Source organism: Phalacrocorax carbo, chromosome 20, assembly GCF_963921805.1.
Source record: "Phalacrocorax carbo chromosome 20, bPhaCar2.1, whole genome shotgun sequence".
In the NCBI taxonomy this organism is placed as follows: Eukaryota; Metazoa; Chordata; class Aves; order Suliformes; family Phalacrocoracidae; genus Phalacrocorax; species Phalacrocorax carbo.
The window spans coordinates 4,423,145-4,446,624 of record NC_087532.1 but is presented as its reverse complement, the minus strand read 5'-3'; the positions used below and the strand labels follow the sequence as shown (position 1 = coordinate 4,446,624).

At 50.9% G+C, this 23,480-nt stretch overlaps 1 protein-coding gene across 9 annotated transcripts in view; it reads left to right on the top strand.

The window, feature by feature from the left end:
* SAMD11 (sterile alpha motif domain containing 11) overlaps positions 1-23,480 on the top strand; it is a 188,833-nt gene that overhangs the window by 138,407 nt on the left and 26,946 nt on the right. For all 9 annotated transcript variants that reach the window (XM_064470078.1, XM_064470077.1, XM_064470074.1 and 6 more), the window contains 3 exons: positions 10,604-10,696; positions 17,384-17,548; positions 23,139-23,286. In XM_064470078.1, the coding sequence (XP_064326148.1) occupies positions 10,604-10,696; positions 17,384-17,548; positions 23,139-23,286 (406 nt within the window). The remainder of the gene's footprint in view (positions 1-10,603; positions 10,697-17,383; positions 17,549-23,138; positions 23,287-23,480) is intronic.

Here is a 23,480-nt window from a genome sequence, read left to right as displayed (position 1 = left end):
TCTGCCCGTTGTGATTAAAGGGAGTTGGCTTCATGTCTGAATATTGTCTGAGAGAGGGCACTTAGCGGAGACATGGCAGAATATCCAGTCTTGCTCCAAACAGCAGGCAATTTGCTATGGTTCTACATTTAATATTTGGGACTGTGCATGGATTAAAGACCCCTTCCCCTCCTTTGGCTGTGGCGTGGGGAGCAGCAGAAGGCCAGCTTTCCAATGTCACAGAGCTCTCGGGGAGCTTGGGGTTTTTCTAGGTGTTGTTGGTCAATGGGACAGAGGTGAAAAACCCTGAGAGCCTTGGCCTCAGAGCAGTGGTGTCCTCAGTGACCAGTATAGTTGCATGTTAACCTGCAATGATTCCTGTGGAAATCCCACGTGATAGGGAGAACATGACATCTGTGTCCCTTGAGGAGTCCCGCTCCATTGGAGGCCATGTGTACTTGAAGCTTTTGCAGTCCTGGAAAAGCAGAGTTCACCTACACGCCTCAAAAACATCACAAAAGAGCCCTTTTCTCTCTGTGAGGTTATTTGTTCTTCTGTATTAACGCTCCTGTCTCATCTTTCCACTTGATGCTTTGTTGACTAACCAAGGGAGAAGGAGAAATTTCAGGAGAAAACGGTAAACAGATTCACATTTAAAAATTGGTATTGGAATTTTTATTGACGAGGCAGTGCTTGTAGCTCATACACACGTGGATCTGTGGCTGATCAAGCTAGTTGTCTCACTTTCTTTGGGCCTGTCCCTGGACTCTGTGTGCCTGCCGTGGAGGGCTTCCCAATAACTTCATTTGGCTTTGCACTGAGTCCTAGAGCTCTCATCTGCTAAGGAGGAGTTAATATTAGGGGTGAAAAAGAATTGGGATCAGGGATGTTATGGCTAATGGCTAGAGACAGAATCACAGGGAACAACTGTTTCCTGAGCGTGTGATAATGAGCTAGGATGCAGACATGTTTTCATTTACAAAGCCAAACAGCAACAAAAAAAGCAGAAGCCTTTATTGAACTGCTGCCTTAAATTGAGCAGAAAATCAGCACCAAATGGGCATCTAATAGTTGAAAGCCCAGCCACCTTTATTTATGTGTTTTACCATGAAGGACAGTTGTTTACCTAGGCAACATGAGGGTCCAGGCTCTGTCAGTGCCATTCCTCCTCTTGGCTTGGATCTGGAGGACCGTCCTTTCTTTGTGCTCTGTTTAAATTCTTTTTTATTTCTTCTGAAGCCTTGAGGAAGTGGGAGGTAACCAGCATCCTTTTGTAATACAACCGGTGGTCTTGGGAGGTGAAGGAAAAATGGGAAAGCCCAACATGGAAGCACTTCCTTTCGCTGTCCCCTGCAACTGCACTTGCAGCGTAGGCTAGCGCGTGGGATTTTGCTGGCGTGAGCGTTTAAGGTTTTATTCTTGGCTTTGTCACTGCAGGAGGAGAAGCAGCCAAGGCAGTTTAGTGCCCTGTTTTTGGAGTTCAATAAACCTTGCTCTTGGCAGGGATTTGCAGTCTGCTCCTGGCAGGACAGTTCTTGTAGGATGGCTCTGCAGACACCTTTGGGAAGGTCAGTGGTGTGTTTCAAGGTGTTTCTCCCTCGCTTGTAGGAAAGGAGCACCACAGCTGGACAGGGCTCAGGTGGCAGCTTAAGTAGCTTGGCCTCCTCTGTGCCTGGCATGAAAAGGGCAGACTGGCCATAGTCAGCACCATGAGTCTGTCACTCTCTGGCAGCTGGGTCAGCCACCAAACTCATGCCCAGTGCGTGTTGCGGCTTTGGAACTGAAATAAACACCGGCTCTTTCTTCCTTTCCTTGCAGCTCTAGGAAGAGCAAGATTATCCTGCTTCCAAAAATAACCTCTTCCCCGCCCCCTGCTTCCACCTCCTTTCCCAGGTGCCTTTCAGGCAGCTAGTAAAGAGCTGAAAACAAATCATTGGTGCGGTGACATCTCACTGATGTTATATATAGAAATCCAGTACAGATTGTAATGTGGCACTTGGCTTGTCCACTCTTGCTTGCTGCTGGGTGGAAGTGCAGGGAGAGGAGGCAGTGAGTCGCTGCTCCTGACCCTGCCACAAGTCAAGTAGATACTTCAGAGCCAGGGTTTTGATGTTGTTCCTGCTCCAGTGCGTGTGTTGATCTCTGTGTGATCAGGTTTGGATGCTGTGGATTTAGTCTTGCAAAGCCTAGGCTTCTGCTCTTGCTGCACAGCAGGGGTAACGCTGTCGCCCCACAAGCTCCCCATAGCTGTGTGTCTGGAAAGCTTGTGTTGTGATTACGTGCCCAGGTAGCAGCCGTTGAACTGCTGCTCTGCTCCTTGTTTCTTTCAAGCAATCAGCGGAGTGCTGTATGGCTCAGCTCCGGGAGGTCTCTGGTGAAAGCGAGGGAGAAGTCCTGCGGAAGAGAAAGGGGTGCGGGGCTGTGTGTGGGAGAGATGTGTTGGAGACGACACGTGAAAATGTTGACCCAGCCTTTTGGACTGATAGACTTGAGAGAAGTCCACCAGGAAAACAGGCCTGACCACAATGAGCACTGTGCATTTAGAGCCCCCAGGCAGGCAAACCTGCCAGGGCAGTGTGTGACCATCGCTGCCTTTCCCTGAAGCCCTGCCAGCTCAGTCCCTGCCTTACAGCACTGCTCCAACACGTGTACCGTTTGGCGAAAGTGGTCTCAGCTGAATGGCAAAGAAGACGATAACCGTTACTATAATTTGTGAAAGGTCATGCATTAGTTTTCTTTCTTCTCTTGCTGTCCCTGCTTATACAGGTAGGCCCAGGTTTCCCCACAGAGGCACAGTAAAGACCCTCCTTTCCCTCTGCTAAGCATGTCTGATGACTTTCTACAGTTATTAGCCTCTTCAGTGCAAATCAAGGAGATGGGTGGGGACTCTCAAGGGTTAAGTTGCATGTGTGTCACCGTGGGGAACAGACTCATAAATTAAACTGGAATCTGTCCTAATGATGCCCTCTTCCCAGATGCAAGACCGTGGTTTCAGACCCAGTCAGGGGGGTCAGCAGCGCTGCATGCTTTACAGCAGCCATGAACGAGCTTGGGAGGAGCTGTCCTAGCATGGAGGGCTGGGCGCTGGAAAGATTTTATTAACAATTTGCTGTGAGCAGGAAGAGGGTCAACTGCCCATTTCATTAATTGTTCAGCTCTGCACAATCTTTTTGTTCCTAGTTCCTTTTCTTCTCTACGCTCTTCTTCCCTTTCCTGCTCTTTTCCCTCCTCCTTGCATTTCTTCAGTTCTCAGACCCTTTTTTCCCTCCTTCCAGTTCCATTCTTAATTCTCATCTCACACATATGCACCCTTCCTTTCCATTCTCTTCCTCTCTTTAGTTCCCTTGTCCTCCTCCCTGTTCTCCCTTCCCCACCCTCCCTTCATCTCCAAGCTCCTCGGGAAGAAGACAATTTGAAGGCTTTCCGCTCTGCTCTCAGCTGAGAGGCTCCTTCCCTCAAGCCAATCAATGGCAGCCTTTCAGCCCCAGTGGGGCTTGGCAAACATTAGATCAATAAGTTATTAGCACCATTCTGTCAGCTGTAATGTGGAGATTGATCGGGGCCGGGGCTCCTGCATGCTGCCTGGCACTTCCCCAGCCTGATAAAGATGACAGATTAAGGGAATAAGAAAAAGGAATTAAGGAGTCTGGCTGTCAAAGCTGTCACGGGCTGGAGGAGCGCTGTTTTTTTCAGGGGCTGAATGAGTGCAATCGGACATTTAAATGGTGCTAAGGGTACAGCACCACCAGCAGCTCCGTTGGAAATCACTATCTTCAGAGTTCACTCTTCTAAAGAAATGCTGGGAGGCTTGTAGAAGGAGCAGCCAGAGGAGGTGGAGCAGCTGTCCTGGGTGTCGGAGGGAATACCGTGTTGCTGGCACAGACCACACGCAGAAGATGCAGCACCTCGGAGCCCGCAGGGAAGCAAGTGCTGTCCCTGCCGCATTGCCTTACCCACTTCTGGCATGGTTGGGTGTTGTGTGGCATTCCCCAGGACTGAGGGAGGTATCTCTGTCAGAGGAGCGGTGCCAGTTTTCATAGCTTTTTGTCACAGATACATAAACTGAGGTCAAACAACCTTTGCCCGAGAGGTTTGTGGTCCCTCAAGGAAAACTTGATCCTTACTGGAACCGTGCTTAAGTCTACTGGTGTAACAAGCTTCCCGTTTCTCCTGTCTTACCCAGCAGAAGATGCTCCTTTCTAGAGCTACAAAGCGAGTCTCCAGAAGGCTTGGACTTCCAGCCCACCCTCCCAGCCTCATTCTTTAAATCTTTTCTGGAAGAGAGTGGGGATTCACAAGTTTGCAATTGCTAAAAAGCTTCCCTGCAGCATATAAAATTAATTCAGATCTCTCTCTTAAGTGCAGTATATCCTTTCCATGAGTGTTTTTCATACTATGAATATTTACTACCTTTCTATAGCTTGGTGCATGCTGTAAAAAATGAATTTTGTAACTATCTGGGAGACAAGGGGATGTTGGTACACTGTCTGTAATAAACAGCCTTATTACAGAAGACAGGAAGATGTTTCACTCCTTGGGAACTGAAATACTGGACAGTCCTTTTAGGAGCTTAGCTCCAGCTAGGCAAATCGAGCGAGCACAAGGAGGTGGGAAGTAGCAGGATACTGTTCGCATGGTAGGAGGAAAGGCAGATGGCCTTTCTTCTTCTCAGCTTAGAGCTGAGAAAGGGGATGCAGGCTCCTTCTCAAGCCTAGGAAAGGATGGTTTGTATGTTATGCATCGGGAATCCTTCTACTGAGCTGCTGTCTTGTTGCGTGCTCCCCCAACTTTCATATGTGCTGCAGTTAAGTCATGTTTAGGAAGGGTTTAGTGACACTAGGCCTACCTTTGTGGCGCTAATTTCTGTGTAATGGGTTGAGACCGGTGAGTGATGGTCACTGACTTGCCTACTGGAGTCCTCCTTTGCTATCAAGAGGAGTGCCTGCACAACCCGTCAGCCAAAGCTAAGTTCTCTCAAAGCGAGCAGGAAAGAGAAAAACCTTTGGTTACTCGATATTACATCCTCCTTTCTTTGTATTATGAGACCATTCCTCCCTCCCCTTTGTTTCCTGTTTTTCTTGCTGTTTCCAAGAGCTGCTTGTCACAGGGAACTTGAAGCGTGGTGCTTAGGGAACGTTTGCAGGTACCTTGGTCTAGGCTAGGGACAGTCCTGAGCCAGGGGCGCTCAGCTTGCTCTGCTGTTTGTGCTGTTAAGACTGGTACAGCAGCTAGCAAAAGGATGCTTCCTGTCCTGGAGAGCTTGCCATCTAAATCTAAATGACAACCAACAAACAGCTATAAATGCGGAGACATAAAGGAACAACAAGGTAACTCAGACCAATAGCTAAGGTTTGAAGCCTGCTGCTTGCCACATCCCTAAAGCCATTCAGCTGACCTGGTGGGAGAAGGATGCTACCTTTATTTTGCAGCTGGTTCAACATTGCCTTTGCAGAGATCCCGTGGTACTTCCCCCTTCCTTGCTAGAAGTAACCCTGCCCCACGAGCTGGCATGCGCTTGTATTATTCTAGGATCCCAAGTCCCAGAAACCCACTGCTTCCCTTCCCCCAGCTTCCCCAATAATTTTTCTTCCATTCTCGTTGCCCTCAGTTAAATTATGGCCCGTTATTCCCATGACCTTGTGCTTCGCTCTCCCTTTGTTCCATTGATTCCTGCTGGCAAGGGATGGGGCCGATGTGCAGCCAGATTCCACGCCGCTGTGCGCAGCCTACTGCGTGGCCCCTCGTACGCCAGCCTTTGTTGAGAGCAGCTCTGGGCCTGCTGGGACTCAGCAAGCTGGTGCAGCTTCTTACAAAGGCACAAGCCCATCGCTGGGGAAGTAAGTCTCCAGGGTCCCTGCAAACCTGTCACATTCAGCACGGGGACAGACTGAGCAGCAGGGCTGGATCACCAGAGTTTGAGCAGAGCAGCTCCTCTGGTGGTGGCTTGTTTGTGCCAAAGGAAAGGGGAGAGCTGAATAAACTGAGATGCTGCCAAGACATTTCAGAGTGGTCAGTGGGAATTGTCATCTCCAGGGCTTAAGTTTGATGGGGGAATTAAGAGCAAGGGAGGATGTTTTCCTCCTCTTAAAATAACGTGAAAGGAGGTGAAAAAAGGACTCTTCTTGTTAGATGTCGGCTATCTGAGCTTGAATGATTTCCCATGTAAGTTGGCTCAGTTCTCTGTTTATTCAGGACTTCTGGGTCCAAGAAGCTTTCAGAGCAAAACCAATGATATGGATAAGGAGCGTGAGATAGGTCTTGATTGCTTCCCACTGTGTCCGTAGCCATAACACAGTGCAGAGAAACTTGGTGCAATCCCTTGGCCGCAACTGGGACGCGCTCTGTAGTCCGCCCGTTCAACAACACTGCGAGGGCAAACGTTTTGCGACCACCTCATTTGTTCGTTTCCCTTCTCCAGGTGAACCCTTGTGCTCAGTCGCTGGGACGTGGGCTCAGTGCTCACCCTGCCATTGATGCGGTGTGCGTCTTTGCATCTTCTCTGCTGCAGATTCCCTTGTAAAGAGTGGAGATGAAGTCCCTCCGTCTTTGGGGAAACCTAGAGATAGGTGAACACGACTGTTAAGTGACCCAGCTCCACTGAGTGCCAGGAGGCTGAGGGTTAGCGGCAGTGCAGAAGTACAAAGCCTTGTTACTTCGAGGCGACGTTTCCACCCATGGTCTCTAATCAGTGTGTCTCAAGTCCAAAGAGGACTGTGATTAAAGAAAGCCCACATTGCCCGGGCTTCTACACAAGCTTATTTTATGGTGCTGTACCCACATCCTTTCTCTCTGTGGTTGCAAAGCCATTGGGCGATGCTTCTGTATGCGGACCAAAGTGCTGTCCTCCACCAGCTGACCTACTTTGCTGGCCTGGCTCTATTCATGTTCCACTGTAGAAGTGCAGCAGGTGAGTGCCAGACTTTCTCTTCCCATGACAGAAGGGGGGAAAAAAATCCACTTTGATTTCTAGGTGTTTGGGGAAAATATTTGACTTTGTTTCCAAAAACGTCCCTGGATCACTTTCTGTACTGCCTTGTCAGGCTAGCAGGAGCCTTGAACGTAATGCAGCATCTGAGGGCCTGTGTGGGCGGGGGCTGTGTGGTCAGGGCTGTGTTGCGCCCGTGGCAGTGGTGATCGGTATGCTTGGGGTTTCTTCTAGCACTGCTTACTTGTATTATTGCTGGCTTCGCTTCATAACATTACAGTTCTACTGATAATGTCTTTCATTTTCAGCTTTAATATTAAAAAACTGCCCTGATTTGGCTTCCTTTCAACTGAAATGCTTTGTAGAAGGCAGGAGAAGAGGAGGCAGAAGCAGGGCTTCAGGGAATGAAAAGAAAAGGGGGGAAAAAAAAAAGCTCCCCACAACCATCCCCCCCCGTTGTCTGTCTAAGGTGGAGCGTTGCCTTTTGCAGGTGCACGGGCTGAGCAAACAGCTACCTTTTGGCTTTCTGGTCAATGAGTAGCAGTGTGCTCTAAATGCACAGCGTGTCCCTGTGAGGGTGGTGAGCCATCCAGAAGCTACGCTGCCAACTCATTTGCAAAACATATTTGGTTTTGCTGCTGCTGCAAAGTCAGGGGGAGATGGACTATGGATGGTCCCAACCCAATGCCTTCAACGACTGTCCTGGTTCTTTGTGTGTGAGTGCAAAGGATGGCCGGATGGTTGGCGTGTGACATAAAGGGATGAATTCAGGTCCTGTAAAAGGGCATGCGTTTAGCAGGGGTAAGTGGTATGCCAAAGCTGTGCATATGGCTTAAGTTGTAAAGAGGAAAGGATTGGCGCTGTAATGCAGATGCATCGCCGTTTCGGTTGTACCCCAGAATCTGAGAGTTCACTGAGTAACTAAGGAAAATGTGACCTGTCTTTTCCCTGCTTTGCAGCTAAGAGAGCTAAGAGGGGGGTATGACTTCATATAACGGCTGGAATTCAAAAGATTGCTATTCAGTCTTGTGCACTCCTACTGACTCAGTAAATCTGGGGCGGATTGTTAGATCTATGTGCCTCCATACTGGCTACTGATGATAACTATTCCCATTTCCTTGCTTACTGCGTATCTTGTTGATTTAGTCCCCACGTTTCTGGGGACAGAGGCAGCCTGTGACACATCCCAAGACTTTGCCTTAAATGGAAGGGAGAGGGGAGGAGAAGAAAATTTTAATTCTGTGATCTGACTGCCATAAAAACTGCTGGGGGGGGGCAACCAAAATACAAACTCAGTGTGCGGGATTTGGTGCTTTGGTGCAACGCGAACCTGAGGTGCTGGAAGGAAAATGCTGCAGATCATCCTAGAGATTAATACGCTAATGTGGGATCTCTCTGGAGGGCCAAGTTCAAATCCCGGCCGTAGGACATCTGGGACCTTTCCCCGTGGCATGCCGGTGACGGCAGGCTGTCAAACCTGCCTGTTCACGCAGCCGCCAGCTCGCTTGTGTGCGTGCCGAGAAGTGGGTGTTTTGGAGGCTGGCAGGGCATGGGTCTGATGGAGTTGGTGCCACGCGCAGAGTTACTGCGAGATCTTGGTCTTCCCCTGCACAAGTGAGATGGGACTTGCAACCTGTCCTGCTGCCGTGTCTGGGAATAGCAGGGCACGGTGCTAGTCAGAGCGAATGTCTGCTGGCAGATGGGCGCGCGGGGGTGGGAGAGGAATAGCAGGAGAGAAGGAGTGATAGGAGGGTAATGAGGTGTCTTGGCAGAGTTGTGAAATCAAGGAATCTTTACTGCTCATATTCTAACTGCTGTCACATGTAACTGGTGCTTCTGTCACCCGTTCTTCCATGGAGTCTCTTCTGCCTGAAGTATAAGAACAAGCCCTGTTGGGTTTTGCTGTCTCCTGCCCAGGCCGGGAGGGGCGAGCGGAGCAGCGGGGCTTTTGTTGTTTCAAAGCCACAAATCCCAGATGAGAACGCTTCTGAAGAGGATATATGATCTTGGCCTCCAGCGCTGAGGGTTTGCAGCATCAGACTAACATTTCCAGGAAAATCAACATGAAGAATGAAGCGTTCCGTGGGGAGGGAGCTTGTGACTCTATTTGTGCTGTGTGGCCAGGTACTTCCTAGCTTTGATGCTGGCTTGGCAAGCAGATGCTGTCTGTGGCGTCGGAGAAGTTATTGAAAGGGTAAACTGAGGCAGAAGGATTGATAAAATTCAAATTGTATTGAAAGGCTGACTCAACACCTGGGATGTGAAGTGCTGAGAAAACTAAAAAGTGCTGTCACTGACTGACTCTGCCCTTTCCCATCCGCTTTCCAGTCACCACTGTTTTGTTGTATTTACTTTGCTTTTGGCTATGGATGGAAGCAAGCCTCTGCGGTTGTCTCTGAGTGCCAGTTTTGTTAACAGGCTGGGTGACAGGGTCATGGCAAGATAAGATCGGAGGCAGCTTGTGCTCTTTAAAACCTTGAAACGCCACTTGTAACTTTGCAGAGTTCCAGAGTTGCTCTTTGGGTAAAGGCATTGCCTGGCAGGCTCTGCCCTCGGCACGTTAACTGTCTGCTCTCGGCGCTGCTCAGCCTGTGGCAGACACTGATCTGTGCTCTGGATCTCTTGATAAATACAATGCCAAGGCAGGAACCTGGGCTTGCTTAGCTGAATTCAAAGTAACGTGGAATGATTCTGAGCATGAGGGACAGTTGCTTGGCTTAAAATGTCCCCTGGAGCATAAATAATTTTGTTGTTCTTATAAACAGCGCCAAGGGGGTTTGTAACCTTTCTTAACCAACACACTTTGGGTAAATTGCAGAAGCTTTGCGAGCGTGTTGACTCACAGGCAGATGCAACGTATACTCACTCAAATATGGTGCTTGTTTGTGAGATTGGGGTTTTTTTTTAATTTTAAGATGCTGCATCTTTAACAAGCCCTTGATAGATGAGAATTTGATGCTTGCAGTGACAAACAGTCTCTTCCTTCCTGCCCATATGCAACATCATGCTTTCAGTTTCCCCAGCATTATTATGGGAGGATATTGATTTTAAATCTGTTCGGGGACGCTGTAATTGTATATTAGATATTTTGTGTTGGTTTGTAGGGCTGCAGTAATGCAAAAGGCTTGAGTGTTTCCGTATAATCTAGAGGGGGAAGATTGCTAAGGACCTTGAGGTTTTGAAGGAGGAGGGGGGGAAGAAGGGGGGGAGAGATTGAGAGAGAGAGAGAGAGAGAGAGAGAGAGAGAGATACTGTGGTAGGAAGATTCAGAGATCTGTTGTGCTTTTTTTTGTGTTGTTTTTTTCCTCCCCTTTCTCTCCCCCAGTTGCTTTGCATCAGGGCATGAAAGGAGTGGAAACACCAGGGGGACAAAAGGCAACAGAACAAATGATGAAACTCAGTAAGGAAATCAACTGGATTCAGAATTTATAGCTTTAAAACGTTGCATTGATCAGTGTGTGAATAGTCATTATGTGCTTTTGGACTGCGTGATTAGGAAAGCAGATCAAGGCTCTCAAGATGATGATTTTTCTTACTTTCATTTTTTTTCCCTCTGCTTGTAATATATGTGCGCGTGTGTGTGTGTCTGTGTGTGTGTGTGAGAGAGAGAGAAGCAAAATACCAAAGTCTCTCTGGTTGCTTCTGCAAAGACGAAAGTACAACCTTATCTGATACTCAGGTTTCTCATCTCTCCTCTAGATGAAATTTTAGGCAAGAGAAGAGTATGTTCTCCCAACAGCAGCAGTGAGTGTCCTTTAGAAAGCAAGAAAGCCAGAAGTGAGTCCCCAAAGGGTAAGTGCTGCTTCTCCCTCCCCCATCCCCTTCCCCTTTCTTCTCCTTTCTTAAGAGTGGAACTTAATTGAAATTAAGGAGGGAGGGAAGGGAGGGCTGCGAGAAGCTGCGGTGTGGGAGCTGTAAGTATCCGGCACTGAGGGTGCATGCAGGAGGCTACCAGTGCTCTGTGCTTTCTTTATCTATTCGGAGGCAAGCTTGCAGTGCGAGAAAGGGATTGCTGCTTAATTAGAATAATTGTTTTATGATTAAAAAAGCAAGCTGCAGCTTTTGAGGTGGATTTTAGGGGTGTTTCTACTTTTCAGGCAGAATGTCTTGATTACATGTTTAATATAAAAGATACACAGAGGCTTATTGTGCTGGCATCTGTTCCTTTAAAGGGAAAAAAAGAAGCCTAGCAGGGAGAATAGGGCTGCCTAGTTCTTTCTTATGCATTTATGGCACTGTTCCTATAGAGATGGAATCTGCAGAAGGCTTCTCTTTTTAGGGATTTTTTGTTTGTTTGTTTTTTTTAAATCTCCTGAGTTGTCTTACGGCTCTTTCCTATAAACATGATTTTTAAACTTTCTTTACTGCTGGCAAAGTGGAGTGGGTAATGGAGCCTGCAGTTAATGAGTTTGTCTCCGGGTTGCATAAATGAGGTTTTGCAGGCCGTTCACTTAAAGGCTTTGTTGTTAAGTTCAAACTAATTAGCTGTCAGTAATACCTATCTTGATCACTGCGCTTAACCTGCACTCTTTGGCCACTAAAATAAAATAAAAAAAAAAAAAAAAAAGCAGACTAGCTATCTGAAGCTGTTTCATGGGTTTGGAGACCAGCAGCTGAGGCTCTTCAAGGTGTATATTCTCACTAACCAATCCAGGGGATCTCAAAGGGCACTTTTTGCAGCAGTTTGTCCTGAAGCCGCCTTAAACTGCATACCTTATATTATGCTGTGTAAAGTTATATATTTTAGGGACCTGTACTGCATCCTAATCTCCCCTGATGTTCATGTATATTGTCTCTTCTTGATTCCTCATCCCCAAATTATGATCTGAAAGGCAGCATACTTGGAGAGGATGCTGAATGCTAGTGTCACTTAATATAGTATTGCTAACACTACCTAAGACCATACTAAATCTTTTCTTTCATGTAACCCTCTCCTGCCTGTTAAATCTTTAACAGAAATAAAAGCGCCTTAGCTTTTTAGTGGGCTTTTCTGAAAGGTGTAAAGAGGAATCCTCTGTACTGCTACTCCTTACCTCTTTTCCTTGATTTTTTTCATCTGCCCTATTCCTGTTACCCTTGAAATGTTTGTAGCAGATGTGCAGGGAAGTTCCAGCAGGATGCTTCTGTAGATTCTGAAACACATTTGTTATATAGGGGCGTGAGACTCCTCTAACACACTTGGTACACCTCCTGTCATCTTTGCTGTTTCTGCTGAGTCTGTATCCTTTGTAATTCCAAGTCAGTGCATGCTTTGGAACTGAATCCATGTAACAGCAACCTGTGTGGCCTGGCTGAGAATGGGCTAAACTTTGATCAAGCCACCTGAAACCAAACTATTGCATTTGGATTCACCCTAATAAAGTGGCTGAACTTGCACAAATTGTTGGTTTTGCCGTGGGGGCAGCAGGGTCAAATGATCCCATTCCATTTCTTTCCTCTGGCCTTCCCACCATTTTTGTTTACTGGGGTGGGTTGAGTACAGTGTGAGTCAGAGAAGCAGCCCTTGGCTTTGCAGCGTACACTCAGGATCTAAATCCTGCTCCTTAACTCCGAATGACTTGGGGATTCCCCCAAACTCATTAAGAGAGGGGTTCCTAGGAAGCCCTGAATAAAAGCAAACTTTCGTTTTCTACTCCCACTTTTTTCTCAGAAAGCCTTTCCTGCCCTTTAAAAGAGCGTGAAGCAGAATGGAAATTCTGAGCTGGGCCGTTCACTAATCTCCCATGTTACCTGTTTTTAATTATATTGGATCATTGGGGAACCCCTGTTCTCTCTGACACTGTGGCATGCATTTTAAGCCTAGGCAGTGCTGATGCTGGAATACCATCAGAATAGTGAGGGGCTGAACAGGGGCAGAGACTTTTGTGCTTTTGGGGCCTTTATCTACCCACCCCCTGCTATGAAAAGGGGGTCAAAGGAGGGGCTGTAGCCAGTGTTTCTGTGGCTTAAGCCTCGAACAGTGAGAGCACCAGCACCTTGCAGCTGAGAACTCCCAGGAGACTTCCCATCCTGCTGGCAGTCGGGCAGCGTTCTGGTGGCATGGATACCGTGGAGGGCCGGAAGGGAAACGACCCGTGTCCCCAGCTCTGTGCTAAGGAGCTGGTTGGAAACAGAAGGATCTGCATTGTGTGACAAGCCGTTTTCAAACAGGATGGACCCTAGTGACTAGTCACCTGGAATTTGGGAACTACTGTAGAGTAGGGCTGTGAAGTGTGAGATTGTGGTAGAGCCCCAAGCTTGGCTGGGACCCAGGTGCTGCGAGCGCAGTTTGTGGTTCAGGAGTGGGAAGGGGAGCGAGGACCAGCCGGAGTTTCGTAGCCCGTGCAGCCCCACACTGCCCTCGGGTAGGAGCCAGGTCTGCGGCGTCTCTCTGGGGCGCTCCCTTCCTTTTTCTCCAGCCCAGTGGTGAGCCTTGTGTGGGGGCCGCTTCTCCGCCTTTTGCGCTCTCCTGTGATGCCCGCCTCAAGGTGGGGACTCTCCCCCTCTCCGTTACGCGCGGGCCCTGGATGCGGCTCTTGCTCAGGGCACGGCGGCATTGTCTCTGAAACAGCCTTTTGAAGAGGAGAAGTGACCCCGTGCCCGCAGCACATCTCGTGCTGCTGTGGCTGCGCCTGACAAGGCAAGGAGAACAGAGGCAGCCAAGTAAATCACTCCTTCTCTCTGACTGAGTGAAAAAACACCTGTAGGGCTGGAAACCCTTCCAGCAGGGAAGCGGTAACCTTCCCTTCCCCCCTCCCCGATGCTCGCAGTGTGCGCACCAGAGATCAAAAGAGAGCCCTATCTCAGTGGAAACAGGGCCGCGCCAGCACTGCTGTCAAACAGAGCAGAACGTTCTCGCGTCTAATATGGAAATGCGAGCATATCAGAGGCTCGGAGCGAGGGCTGTGCTGGCAGGTCACGGAGGAAGCTTTCTCCCCGGGAGACAATTCCCCAAGTAAAACCCTCACTCCTGCGGCAACAGCACGTCTGGAGATCTGCTTCTCCGATACCTTGAGACATGAAATAAAACTGAACGATTGCAAAAAGAGAAAATCGGTAAGAGTATTTTGGTTCCTATTTGAACTGCTGAAAAATAAATCTGGTAGAAGCCTCATCGTTTGGGAAGATTTGAAACTAAGCTGGACTAAGTGCTGGAAAACACACGTAGGGAACAATATTGCGCTCACCCCCTGGGGTGGGCTGATGAGCTCATATACTGCTCCTTCTGCCATTCTCTTTTCTTTGCTATTGTAGATCATTTAAAACAAAGCAAAATCTTACTGCATCTTTGGTTAATGAAGTAGACCAGAACCAGAGCTGGACTACAGCTGAGCAATTCAGATCCAGCCTCTGTCAATTTTTTTCCTCTTCTTTGAGGGGGGGTTATCCATGGGTTGATTGGTTTGGCAGCTACCCAGTTAGGCCAAATGGTGAAACAATGTTTGGCCCCATTCTTGCTAATAACTTCACCACCACCCCCCCACCCGTACTGCTGAATGTGGCGGGAGTGGGCACGGGCCCTCTCTGCCCTGGCAAGTGACTGCTCAGGCACCAAAGAACCTAAATCTACTGACTCAGACCTGGCTTTGAACCTGGGGCGAGATGCTTTTGCAGCAGGTTCCTTAAGCTTTTGCTGTGGTTCAGTAAAGGGAGCCTCAGCCTGTCATGGGTTTGTTGTAGGAAAGGAGAGCAGACTGACAGGCTGGGTGCTCCTGCCTTGCCTGGGATCGCTTGGGGAGGGCGAGCCTTATACAAGCTTGGTGAAAAGGCTGTGCAGCAATGGCACATCCTTCACGCTGAGCAGAGAGCCTGTGGCCTCCAGGAGCCTGAACTCCCTGTGGCTGCTACCATCGGGACCCTGCAGCGTTGGTGGCGGCTGGGGGAGGTGGGCTCCCCTTGCCCTGGGCGAACAGGGAGGCATGCTGGGGAGCCCGAAGGCCCAACAGATGCCTGCCTCGGCTGTGCCTTCCCTGTGACCGTGCCAGAGTCCATTTCACACCTGGCGGCTGGAAGAGATTTGGCGAGATCAGTCTCCCGCATTACCCCCTGGTAATGACAAAAGCAGACAGCAAAGCTTCAGCAAAGCTGGAATTACTGCTGGCTGAGTCATGTGAAATCTTCCAAGTTTTAAGTGTGGAAATCCAGCCTTTCCCTGGACTCCTCCTTCCTCTTAGCCTCCCCTTGCCACCCCCATTCTCCCTCCCCTCCTTGCACCTGAAATCTGCTCTGCGGCTGATCCGATAGAGTTTATGGTAATTAAGTGTTATTAAATCCCCTCCCCCCTCCCTTTTTTCTCTAATGACACAGCTGTGGGGCTGGGGGGAAAAAAATCCGTGTTTTTCTAAATCAGGTCTGTGGCGCGTGGCTTTGCTCCTTAGACCTTTGGTAAGAGCCTCCGAAGGAAACTGAAACAGTTGGTGCGCTTCTGCATCCCTGGGGGAGGTGGCAGGAGCGGCAAGAGAGCAGAGGAGGATGTGGAAGTCTGGCCTGCAGAGTGACTTGGTGGGAAGGGGACCTGGAAGGGAGTTCTGCCCCCCATCCCCTTGCTCCTTCCACTGGTGTCTGGCAGGCTTGGGTACCGGAGGCAGGGAGTGGGAGGGAGCAGGCACGGCGTGTCTGTCTTCTTGTGCAGCCTCCCTCTTTTGGGTCTGGTTTTTCAGTGTGATGCACACAGTAGAGGGTGGGGACCCAGCAACTGATACCAGCTAGCTTGAAGCAGGCCATGAACCTGTGATTTACACAGGAAGCCTGTGGTCCCTGAGATGCAGATACGTTCACTTGAGTAGAGATCAGCGGTTGCAGATATGGCCACAAATTGTTATGCTGATTGAGAATCCTTGCTGAGCTGGACCAGCCGACCTAAGTTGGAGGGGACTGAAGTAATTTCTGTTTTACAGAGGAAGAGTGCCTTGGGAGCTGGTGATGTAACCCTTTTTTACTGAAACTTTGTGCAGCTCTGATTCTCTATTATTGTGATTAGCCCCTCTGTTTTGGGGAGGAGGCGGCTTCGTTACAACCTGTGAAGGTTGCATCCCCAAGATCTGAGCCACTGTGGGCTTGGTTGTGCAGTGAGTTTGGTGGCAGACAGCACTTGCAACTAATGGCCTCTCACGCTGGCCAAGGCAGAAGCGAGCCGGTCCATAAGCCACGTTTTGCAGGTACTCTGTCTCTCGGACTGTGTTTGCTTGCCACAGGCTCTCTTTTCTGATAGCTAGCTTAGGGGCCTTTCTCTCACTTGAGGGAGATCCATGGCTTTTCCCAGCAAGACGTCCAGTGCCTGCATATTTGTTATGGTGCTGATGTAAAGTAAGTGGCCTATGCTGAGAGCCACCACCTTGAATTTGGAGCCAGTCTAGCAGCAGAGTCACCTGCCGTGATTCCTGAGGCACTCTGTGAAATGAGGTGGATGAAGGAGCACGAATCTGGGGCACACGGTAGGGTGGTCTTGTCAGTCACTGAACGCAGCGGTGGTCTTGTGACTGCAGCATGGGAGAGCCCTTCCCGCTCCCTCCCTTCCCTTCTGCTTCTTCAGATTGTTACTGGGAGTTCCTCTCCGAGTAATGAAAAGGTTTTGCCTGTGGGGAAGATCCAAGATAAAATAGCGTTAGAGCAGCCACCGCCAAGGCGGAGAACGGTAATTACTCTGAGTTCTGCTTACAGTAAACAGAAAGCCTCAGTGGTTTTATCTCCCTGATTGTGAGACTGGGATCCCTATGCCCAGGGAGCAGGCAGGGCCTTCCTCAAAGCCTCTCCCTCCTGGGCTGTGCAGTCGTTCTGGGAAGATGGAGAGGCGTGTTGGGTGTAATTTTAATGGCCTCGGGGTCCTCGGCCATATGTACGGATCTGAAACGACTTGCTTTTGTGACTTGCCTCCAGCAGGCTGGACAGGTGGACTGTCATCACTGTCTGTTGTGCGGTTGTCAGCATCCCCTGTGCCGGGCACCTGAACATCTCCTGCGTTATTCTGTCCTTGCGGGTGCTCAGAAAGGTGGGGGAAAGAGGGGCATGTCGGATCAGGTATTAGCTGAAAAAAAGAACTTGCGTGTCCCCTAAGATGAAAGGGTGAGAACTCGGTGAACTCTGCCGTCCTGCCTGTCCTCTTTGCTGCCTTGGGGGTAGAGAGCTCGCTGGTAGTTTTGTGTCATTATAATGCAATGTTTGTTGCTTTGGGGGCAGGAGGGCAAAGTTGTTCATGAGTTTTTTGAGTGCTGTGGCAACTGAAGCTGTAGACTTTTCTGCATTTAAGTGTGCCCGTTGTTGGAGGTTTAGCAAGTTGCAGCCGTGTCTTGACCGCATATAATGGTACATCTCAGCGGCACAAGGACACCTGCATCTGGCAGCTTGGTGTACACCACTGTCAGCGGGTATGCTACAGAGTTGTGGGGAGTTGTGCTAATATCCCTCTACCCCCTTTCTCTGTCTTTTGCCCTGTCCCTATACTTACGTGATTTTCCACTGTATTTCTCTCTGGAAAAAAGACCAAATCTTTCTGCTCTTCAGAAAACTCCCACACGCCTCTGCTCGAGGACTCGGTGACTCAGATGACCCCGGAGGAGCACTATAGACGCATGATGTCAGCACTGAACGAACACGGCACGTTTGAAGAGCAGCAGCAACAACGTCTCTACCAGCTGGCCAACAGCATGGCGGTGCCCAGCCATGGAGGTACAGGCTCTTACAAACGGGAGAAGGGGCTCGCTTTGCCGTTCGGTATAAGTTTTGTAAGATGTCTCTGGCCCTTGCGTGCATGCAAGGAGGATTTACGGGCTGTGGTGTTGCGTGTTTATCATGCAGCGAATACAGGTGGTGCTAAATAGTATCCTACAGACCGTTTCTCCCACCATCTCTGTGGAGGCATCTACCAACAGCCATCTATAAATGCTGATACCTTCTGTAGCTATCTGTGGGGGCTACGCATTTGTTTACTGGAATAGATAAGCGGCAACATCACTGCTGTGTATTTTGCAATAGTGGTGAGGGGGGTCCTTTTCTTCCTTTGTTTCAAGAGTTTGTGTTAATCTGAATATTCAGAATCTGGTGTAAGTCTTATTTGGGTCATAGCGTGGAGCAAGCGGAATGAGCGTTGGCATAATGCGGGGGGGTGAGACGTAGGCAGTGCCAGATAGTCCTGCCATTTAGCGATAGGATCTGAAACAGCAAGATGATGCTGCAGATTTTAAGTTAAGCATCGGTAGTGCTGGGTTTAGAAAGTTTGTGCAATAGTTGCTACGCACAGACACAGCATACATTGGTGTTGAAGGCCTTTCACCTTAATGAGAATCAGGTGTCTTAAGATTTTACGGACAATTAAAATACGCAGATGAAGCTAAATTGCAGTGAAGACAGCTTAGCAGGCAAGTGCTGAAATCCATGGGACAGGTTCATCCATGGTATCATCTATCTAAAGCAATTATGTTTACACCACCAAGGATTGATCTGGTCCTTCACTAGCTGAAACCAGATCTGCCGTGGAAAAGTGAGGGGAAGGGTTGCTGAAAGGGAGATAACTTAATCCATACCCAGTGTACGCTCACTTGGTGAGGGCTTCCTCAGAGCATTGCCGTAAGGGCCCCGTAGGTCACAGCTTCCAGCAGTAAGAAATCATTCCTAGACCTTCCCAGGATGGTATGGTCCTCTGAGGTTGAGCTGGGCTCTAGGGATAGCTGAGGGACCCCCCGGCCCTTCCTTATTTAAGGCCTGTTGCGTGCCCTGCCTGTGCACTGCAGATTATGCCTCTGTACCTGCCTGTCTGCCGTTTCTAGGCTTTTAGTAGCACAGGAGTATTTCTGCACCAATATCTGCTACATGTTCAATATAAGTTCAAGGGAAGATGCTGCCGTTCTGTTCTTTAAAAGGAGGCCGGCGCTTGTACAGTTGTGTTAAAGCAAGGAGGGGAAGATCCAAAACCTGTTCCTGAAGCAGCCTCCTCATTAGCAGATACCACTGCCCAGTGCTGCTGCCTTGTCCTGGGGCTGGAGTGATGTCCTGAGGGGATAAGGGTCCTGCAGTACCAGGATCTAATGGGTCCCACGTGAATTGAAGGATTGCGGGTAGGACTTGCCTGGGTTGTGGAGGAAGCTGGCTAAATCCAGCTGGGCTGCAGCATCCTGCGCTGTGCCTAAAGGGGGCACTAGGCAGTTACAGGTTCTACCCTGGGAACCGCTTGGCACAGCGCAGGAGCCACAAGCATCCCTCCTCAGGCTAAAGGCTCCTCAGCCCACAGGGACACTTCACCTGCCCGCGGGTGAGCAGAGCCCGCTGGCTCGGCTTGGTCCAGAGTAAAGCCGTGCATTGTACCCAAGTCCTCTGACGCAGGAGTGAGGGAAGTAACTCAGCTGTCTGGATCAGGGAAAGCCAGGGAGATGGAGGAGGTGACGCTGTGCCAGTCTTGGAAGCAGAGGGTTGAAGCATCACTGAAAAGCAGTGCGATGCAAGAATCTGTAGCCCCTGTGCTGCCTCCGACCCGAGGCGTGGAGGACTGACACGTACCTGCCTGGGTGATCCATGGAAGGAGCACAAGCAATGTCGGCGAAGCATCCAGCAAGAGCTGGAGGAGAATCTCTGGTCTAGAGTGTAAATCCCCAGGGCTCCTTGTTAGGTTAATGAAGAAGCTGTCGTCTTTTCCACTCTGTTTGATTTGACTGGCTTCTCTGGGGGCAAGAAGGCGATTCCTTTTGCTGTGGAGTAAGGATTTGCTTATCAGCAAAGGCATGGTATAAACCTGTGCCGAGGCACACCGTCGTGAACACGGCACGTGCTTCTGTGCGTGGTGTTCAGCCGCCCCAGACATTTACAGAGATGCAGAGCTCCTGCAAGCATGATACATAGGTATGGGGCAAAGCCACACACCATAGGGCTGGAGTTTCCAGACGTATATGCAATGAACACAAGCGCAGTACGTGAGAGGACAGTATATAACATGCATCATGCAGAAAAGGGTAACGCATGCAGACATTCAAATGCTGAATATTCAGCCATGACATGCAGGTCTGAGCACGTGCTCGGCACAAAACGTGTTCCGTGTACCAGTATCGTAACAGACAGTCGCGACAGACCGCTGAGCCCGGGCACCGGATGGCTGCTGGACATGCAGAACATGTACATCCAGGCGGAGCACGTGCTGCACAAGAGGTGGTATCGCCCCTTTCTCCCCCCATGCAATGAGTAAAGTAGCTCATTACATTAAAAGCCTGACGTATTTTTTATTGTTATGATTAAATTGTCTCCTCAGCATTTGTCAGGTGAGGGGTCACACTGAGGTTTTGGGGCGGGCAGGGGGAGAAAAGGAGCCTGCACAGACAGACTCTCTCATGTAACATGGACAAGATAAAACTTGGTGTATTTTGGATTGTCTCCACACCACAGGGCTCTGCTTGGGCTATAAATTATTAGTGCCAGTACAAAGCGCAGTTTATCTGCGGGCTCACATGGAGGCACCAATAACATTAATAATTTAAAAAATGTTAATAATTTAGAAATCTTTTTTTTTAATTGCTTTTCAACCCCCCTCCTCCGCCCCCATTCTCCTAGTGGCATTCATCCCACATTCTGAATTCAGTCTGTCTCCGTGCCTGGAACCTCCATCCGCCAGCGTCCCACTGTCAATCAATCTGATTTCCCAACTGTCAGAGTGGAGGATTGTAAATAACAGATCCTCGGGGGGGCCTGGGCGAGGGGGTAGGGGCGCCGGGGAGCGAAGGAGGGGGAGAGAAAGAGGAGAGGGTGTGCGTGTGGGGGGGTTGTTGCGGTCATTCAGGATCAATGCGGCTTCTGGAATTGGCTGCATGCCAGACTTCTAAATTACAGGCGCTGTGGCAATAAGGAGTGACCTGGGTTTTTCAGATAATTAATTTATAAACATTGAAGGTGCATGGTCCCTGGCTCGGAGAATTCTCTAGGCTTTTTATGTGATCTGATGGGGTTCGTTATTTCACTATTTCTTATATACTTTTGCAGTTCAAAACTGCATGGCATTTTAATGTTCGTCCCCTCAGTTGGGGGTATGGGGACAGGGACTGTGCGTGCACGTATGTGGCTAGAAACGTTCAGGTACCAACATCCTTCTTACTGGCAGCAAAAATAGCAGCTGTGTAAGCGTTTCCACCCCAACTTGCAGTGCCACCACGGGGCTTCAGCCCTGACCATCCCCAAAATGTTTGATGAAGCGATTGGTGAGGCCCAAGCTGGGCTGGGCACGTCTTGGAGCTAGTAGGAATATGGATGGCTGGGGTTTCCAGACCGAAGGAAAACAGCATGGTGGTGTAAAGGAAGGCAAGGAGATGGAAAGTGTATCATTACCAGGGTCATGCAATGCTCTTATATTAGCCTAGCTTTATGAATCGGCTGTGAGGAGAGGACTAATATGCTGCTGCATATGGAGTGCTTTGAAATCTCGGTATGTGAGTTGATCCTGAGCAGGGTGTGTTCATTAAGATAAGATAAATCTTCCTCTCCTCCTCTCCCCAGCTGTGTTTTGGTTTCCTTTTGCAGAGAGGTACACAGTGAGCGTATGAAGGTTTCCTCTAAGTGTGCATCTGCGTGTATGCGTTTCCTGTGTATCCTGTGAATGGCAGCAGAGGTTTTGTTGTTGGATGTAAGCAAGTTGTGTATAAGGTGTTTTCAAATAGGTGTAGGAACTAAGGGACTCCTGATGCTTATTGGTGAGAGAGCAGCACTCTGGAAAAAAGCCTCTATGAGTGCAACCGGTATGGGTGTCCATGCCACTAGACCTTCTCCTAGGTCTGTCCAACTGCGTTGCTCCCTGAGAAGGCAAGTGCAATAGCAAGCCGGCTGTACTTGCATTGCCTGCTCTTCCTTGGAGTGCTCTGTGATCCCCATTAATGTGTGCTTGCGGTGTATCTGGCCGTGCCCGTGTTGTCCATCACACGGCACTTGTGTGGGCAGCTTGTCTACACTGACACCCACCCTGGGAAGACTATACACGGTAGAAGCTGTCACTGCACAGTCCGCCTGTAACACGTAACACCGTGGTGCAGGTTTAACGAGGGCTGTGCTTCTTCCTGACCTGCAGCCCATGTCTGATGAAAGTGGTGTGCCTAAGGCTGGAAGGGGCCCCTTTCTGCACCTCATCCTCATCTGCTCTGTGGCCCAGCCCTTTGCTTTCCTCCAGCAGACCTGCGCTGGGCAGGTGCAGACCTGCCGGGGGCCGGCTGTCACCCCTTGCCCAGGGGAGGGCTGCAGCATCCCCCCGGCTCTGGGCAGCTGCCTGGGAGGGCTCGCCATGCTTAGGAAAGGAGCCCTGGGTGCTCTGAGGCACTGCGACCCCGCTGCTGGGCTGTACCTGGGAGCAGGGATGGGTGCTCCCCGGCGGGTGATGGTGGGGAGGTGGGTGCTCCCCGGCGGGTGATGGTGGGGAGGTGGGTGCTCCCTGGCCGAGGGGGTAGGGGCCACCCAGGGACACAGCCCCCCAGCTCCTGCTTTCAGCAGATTCTGGAGCAGGGAAGGCTTTCCAGCGGGAGCTGCTGGGCCGTGGTTTTGGGGCGGGGGGGAGTGGTGCTGGGGGACCACGACATATGCTGTCCCGCCGGGGATCCCGGGTGCTGCCCGCAGCAAACCCTGCGACCCCCGGGGTGTGGGACACACGGACACACAGACAGGGCTGGCTTCTTGCTAGCAGGTCGGCTCTGCTGCCCTCCGGGCGGGCACGGCGGGGCCGGGGCAGGTGCCGCCCCCGGGAGCGGCGGGTGGCTCCGGAGAGCCTCCCTCTCCTTTTTGTCTCCCCCCCCCCGCGCCCCGCATCCATCCTTCCCTCCCTCCTTCCCTCCCTCCCTCCCTCCCTCCCTCCAACAGGAAGGCAATTAAACAGCAATCCACCCCCCTCCCGTAGTTGCACAATTTCCTCCGCTGCCAAACTCCCTTGGCGGCGGAGGCGGACCCCGCGAAGAGCCCGCTCCGCCGGGTGGGGACCCGGGGCAGGGGGGGCTTGGCCGCGTGTCCCCCCCCCCCGCCGCCCGACAGCCCGCCCGCACGGCGGAGACGGGCCGGGGGGCGCGGGGGGGGAAGCAAAGGAGCAGGCTGTCGCCCGAGGGGCTGCGGGGGAGGGACGGGACGGGAGCAGCCCCCGCAGCAGCGCTGTCGCCCGCGGGGAGCCGGCAGCAGCCCCGGGGCACGGCGGCAGGGGGGGAGCCGGAGCAGCCCCCGCGGCGGAGGGCGGGCGGTGGGGTGCTGCCCTGGCTCCGGGAGGGGGGTGTCGGGGCCCGTGCCGGGCAGCAGCTCATCCCTTCCCTCTCCCCAGATCTCCTCCGGGCGCGGCAAGAGGTGGCGGCGGCGGCGGCGCGCAACCCCGGCGCGATGGAAGCGCACATCCCCTCGGCCAGCAACTCTTCCAGCCAGCGGAGGAAGCAGGGGCTCCCCCAGCACAGAGACACCCACTTCCCCGAGAGGTACCGGGGGATGGGGAAGGGCCGGTCGCGTCTCACCCACGCCCCGGGGCGGGGTTTGCTCCAGCCACGGGGGGGGGGTACGGGCGGGGGGGGCTCCCCCGCCCCTCGCCGCTGGCTGGCTCCCGGAGCGTTGTGCGCCCTCAAAGCCTGCCTGGAAAGGCGGGGGCACGGGTGCCGTCAGGGTCCGGGAGGGG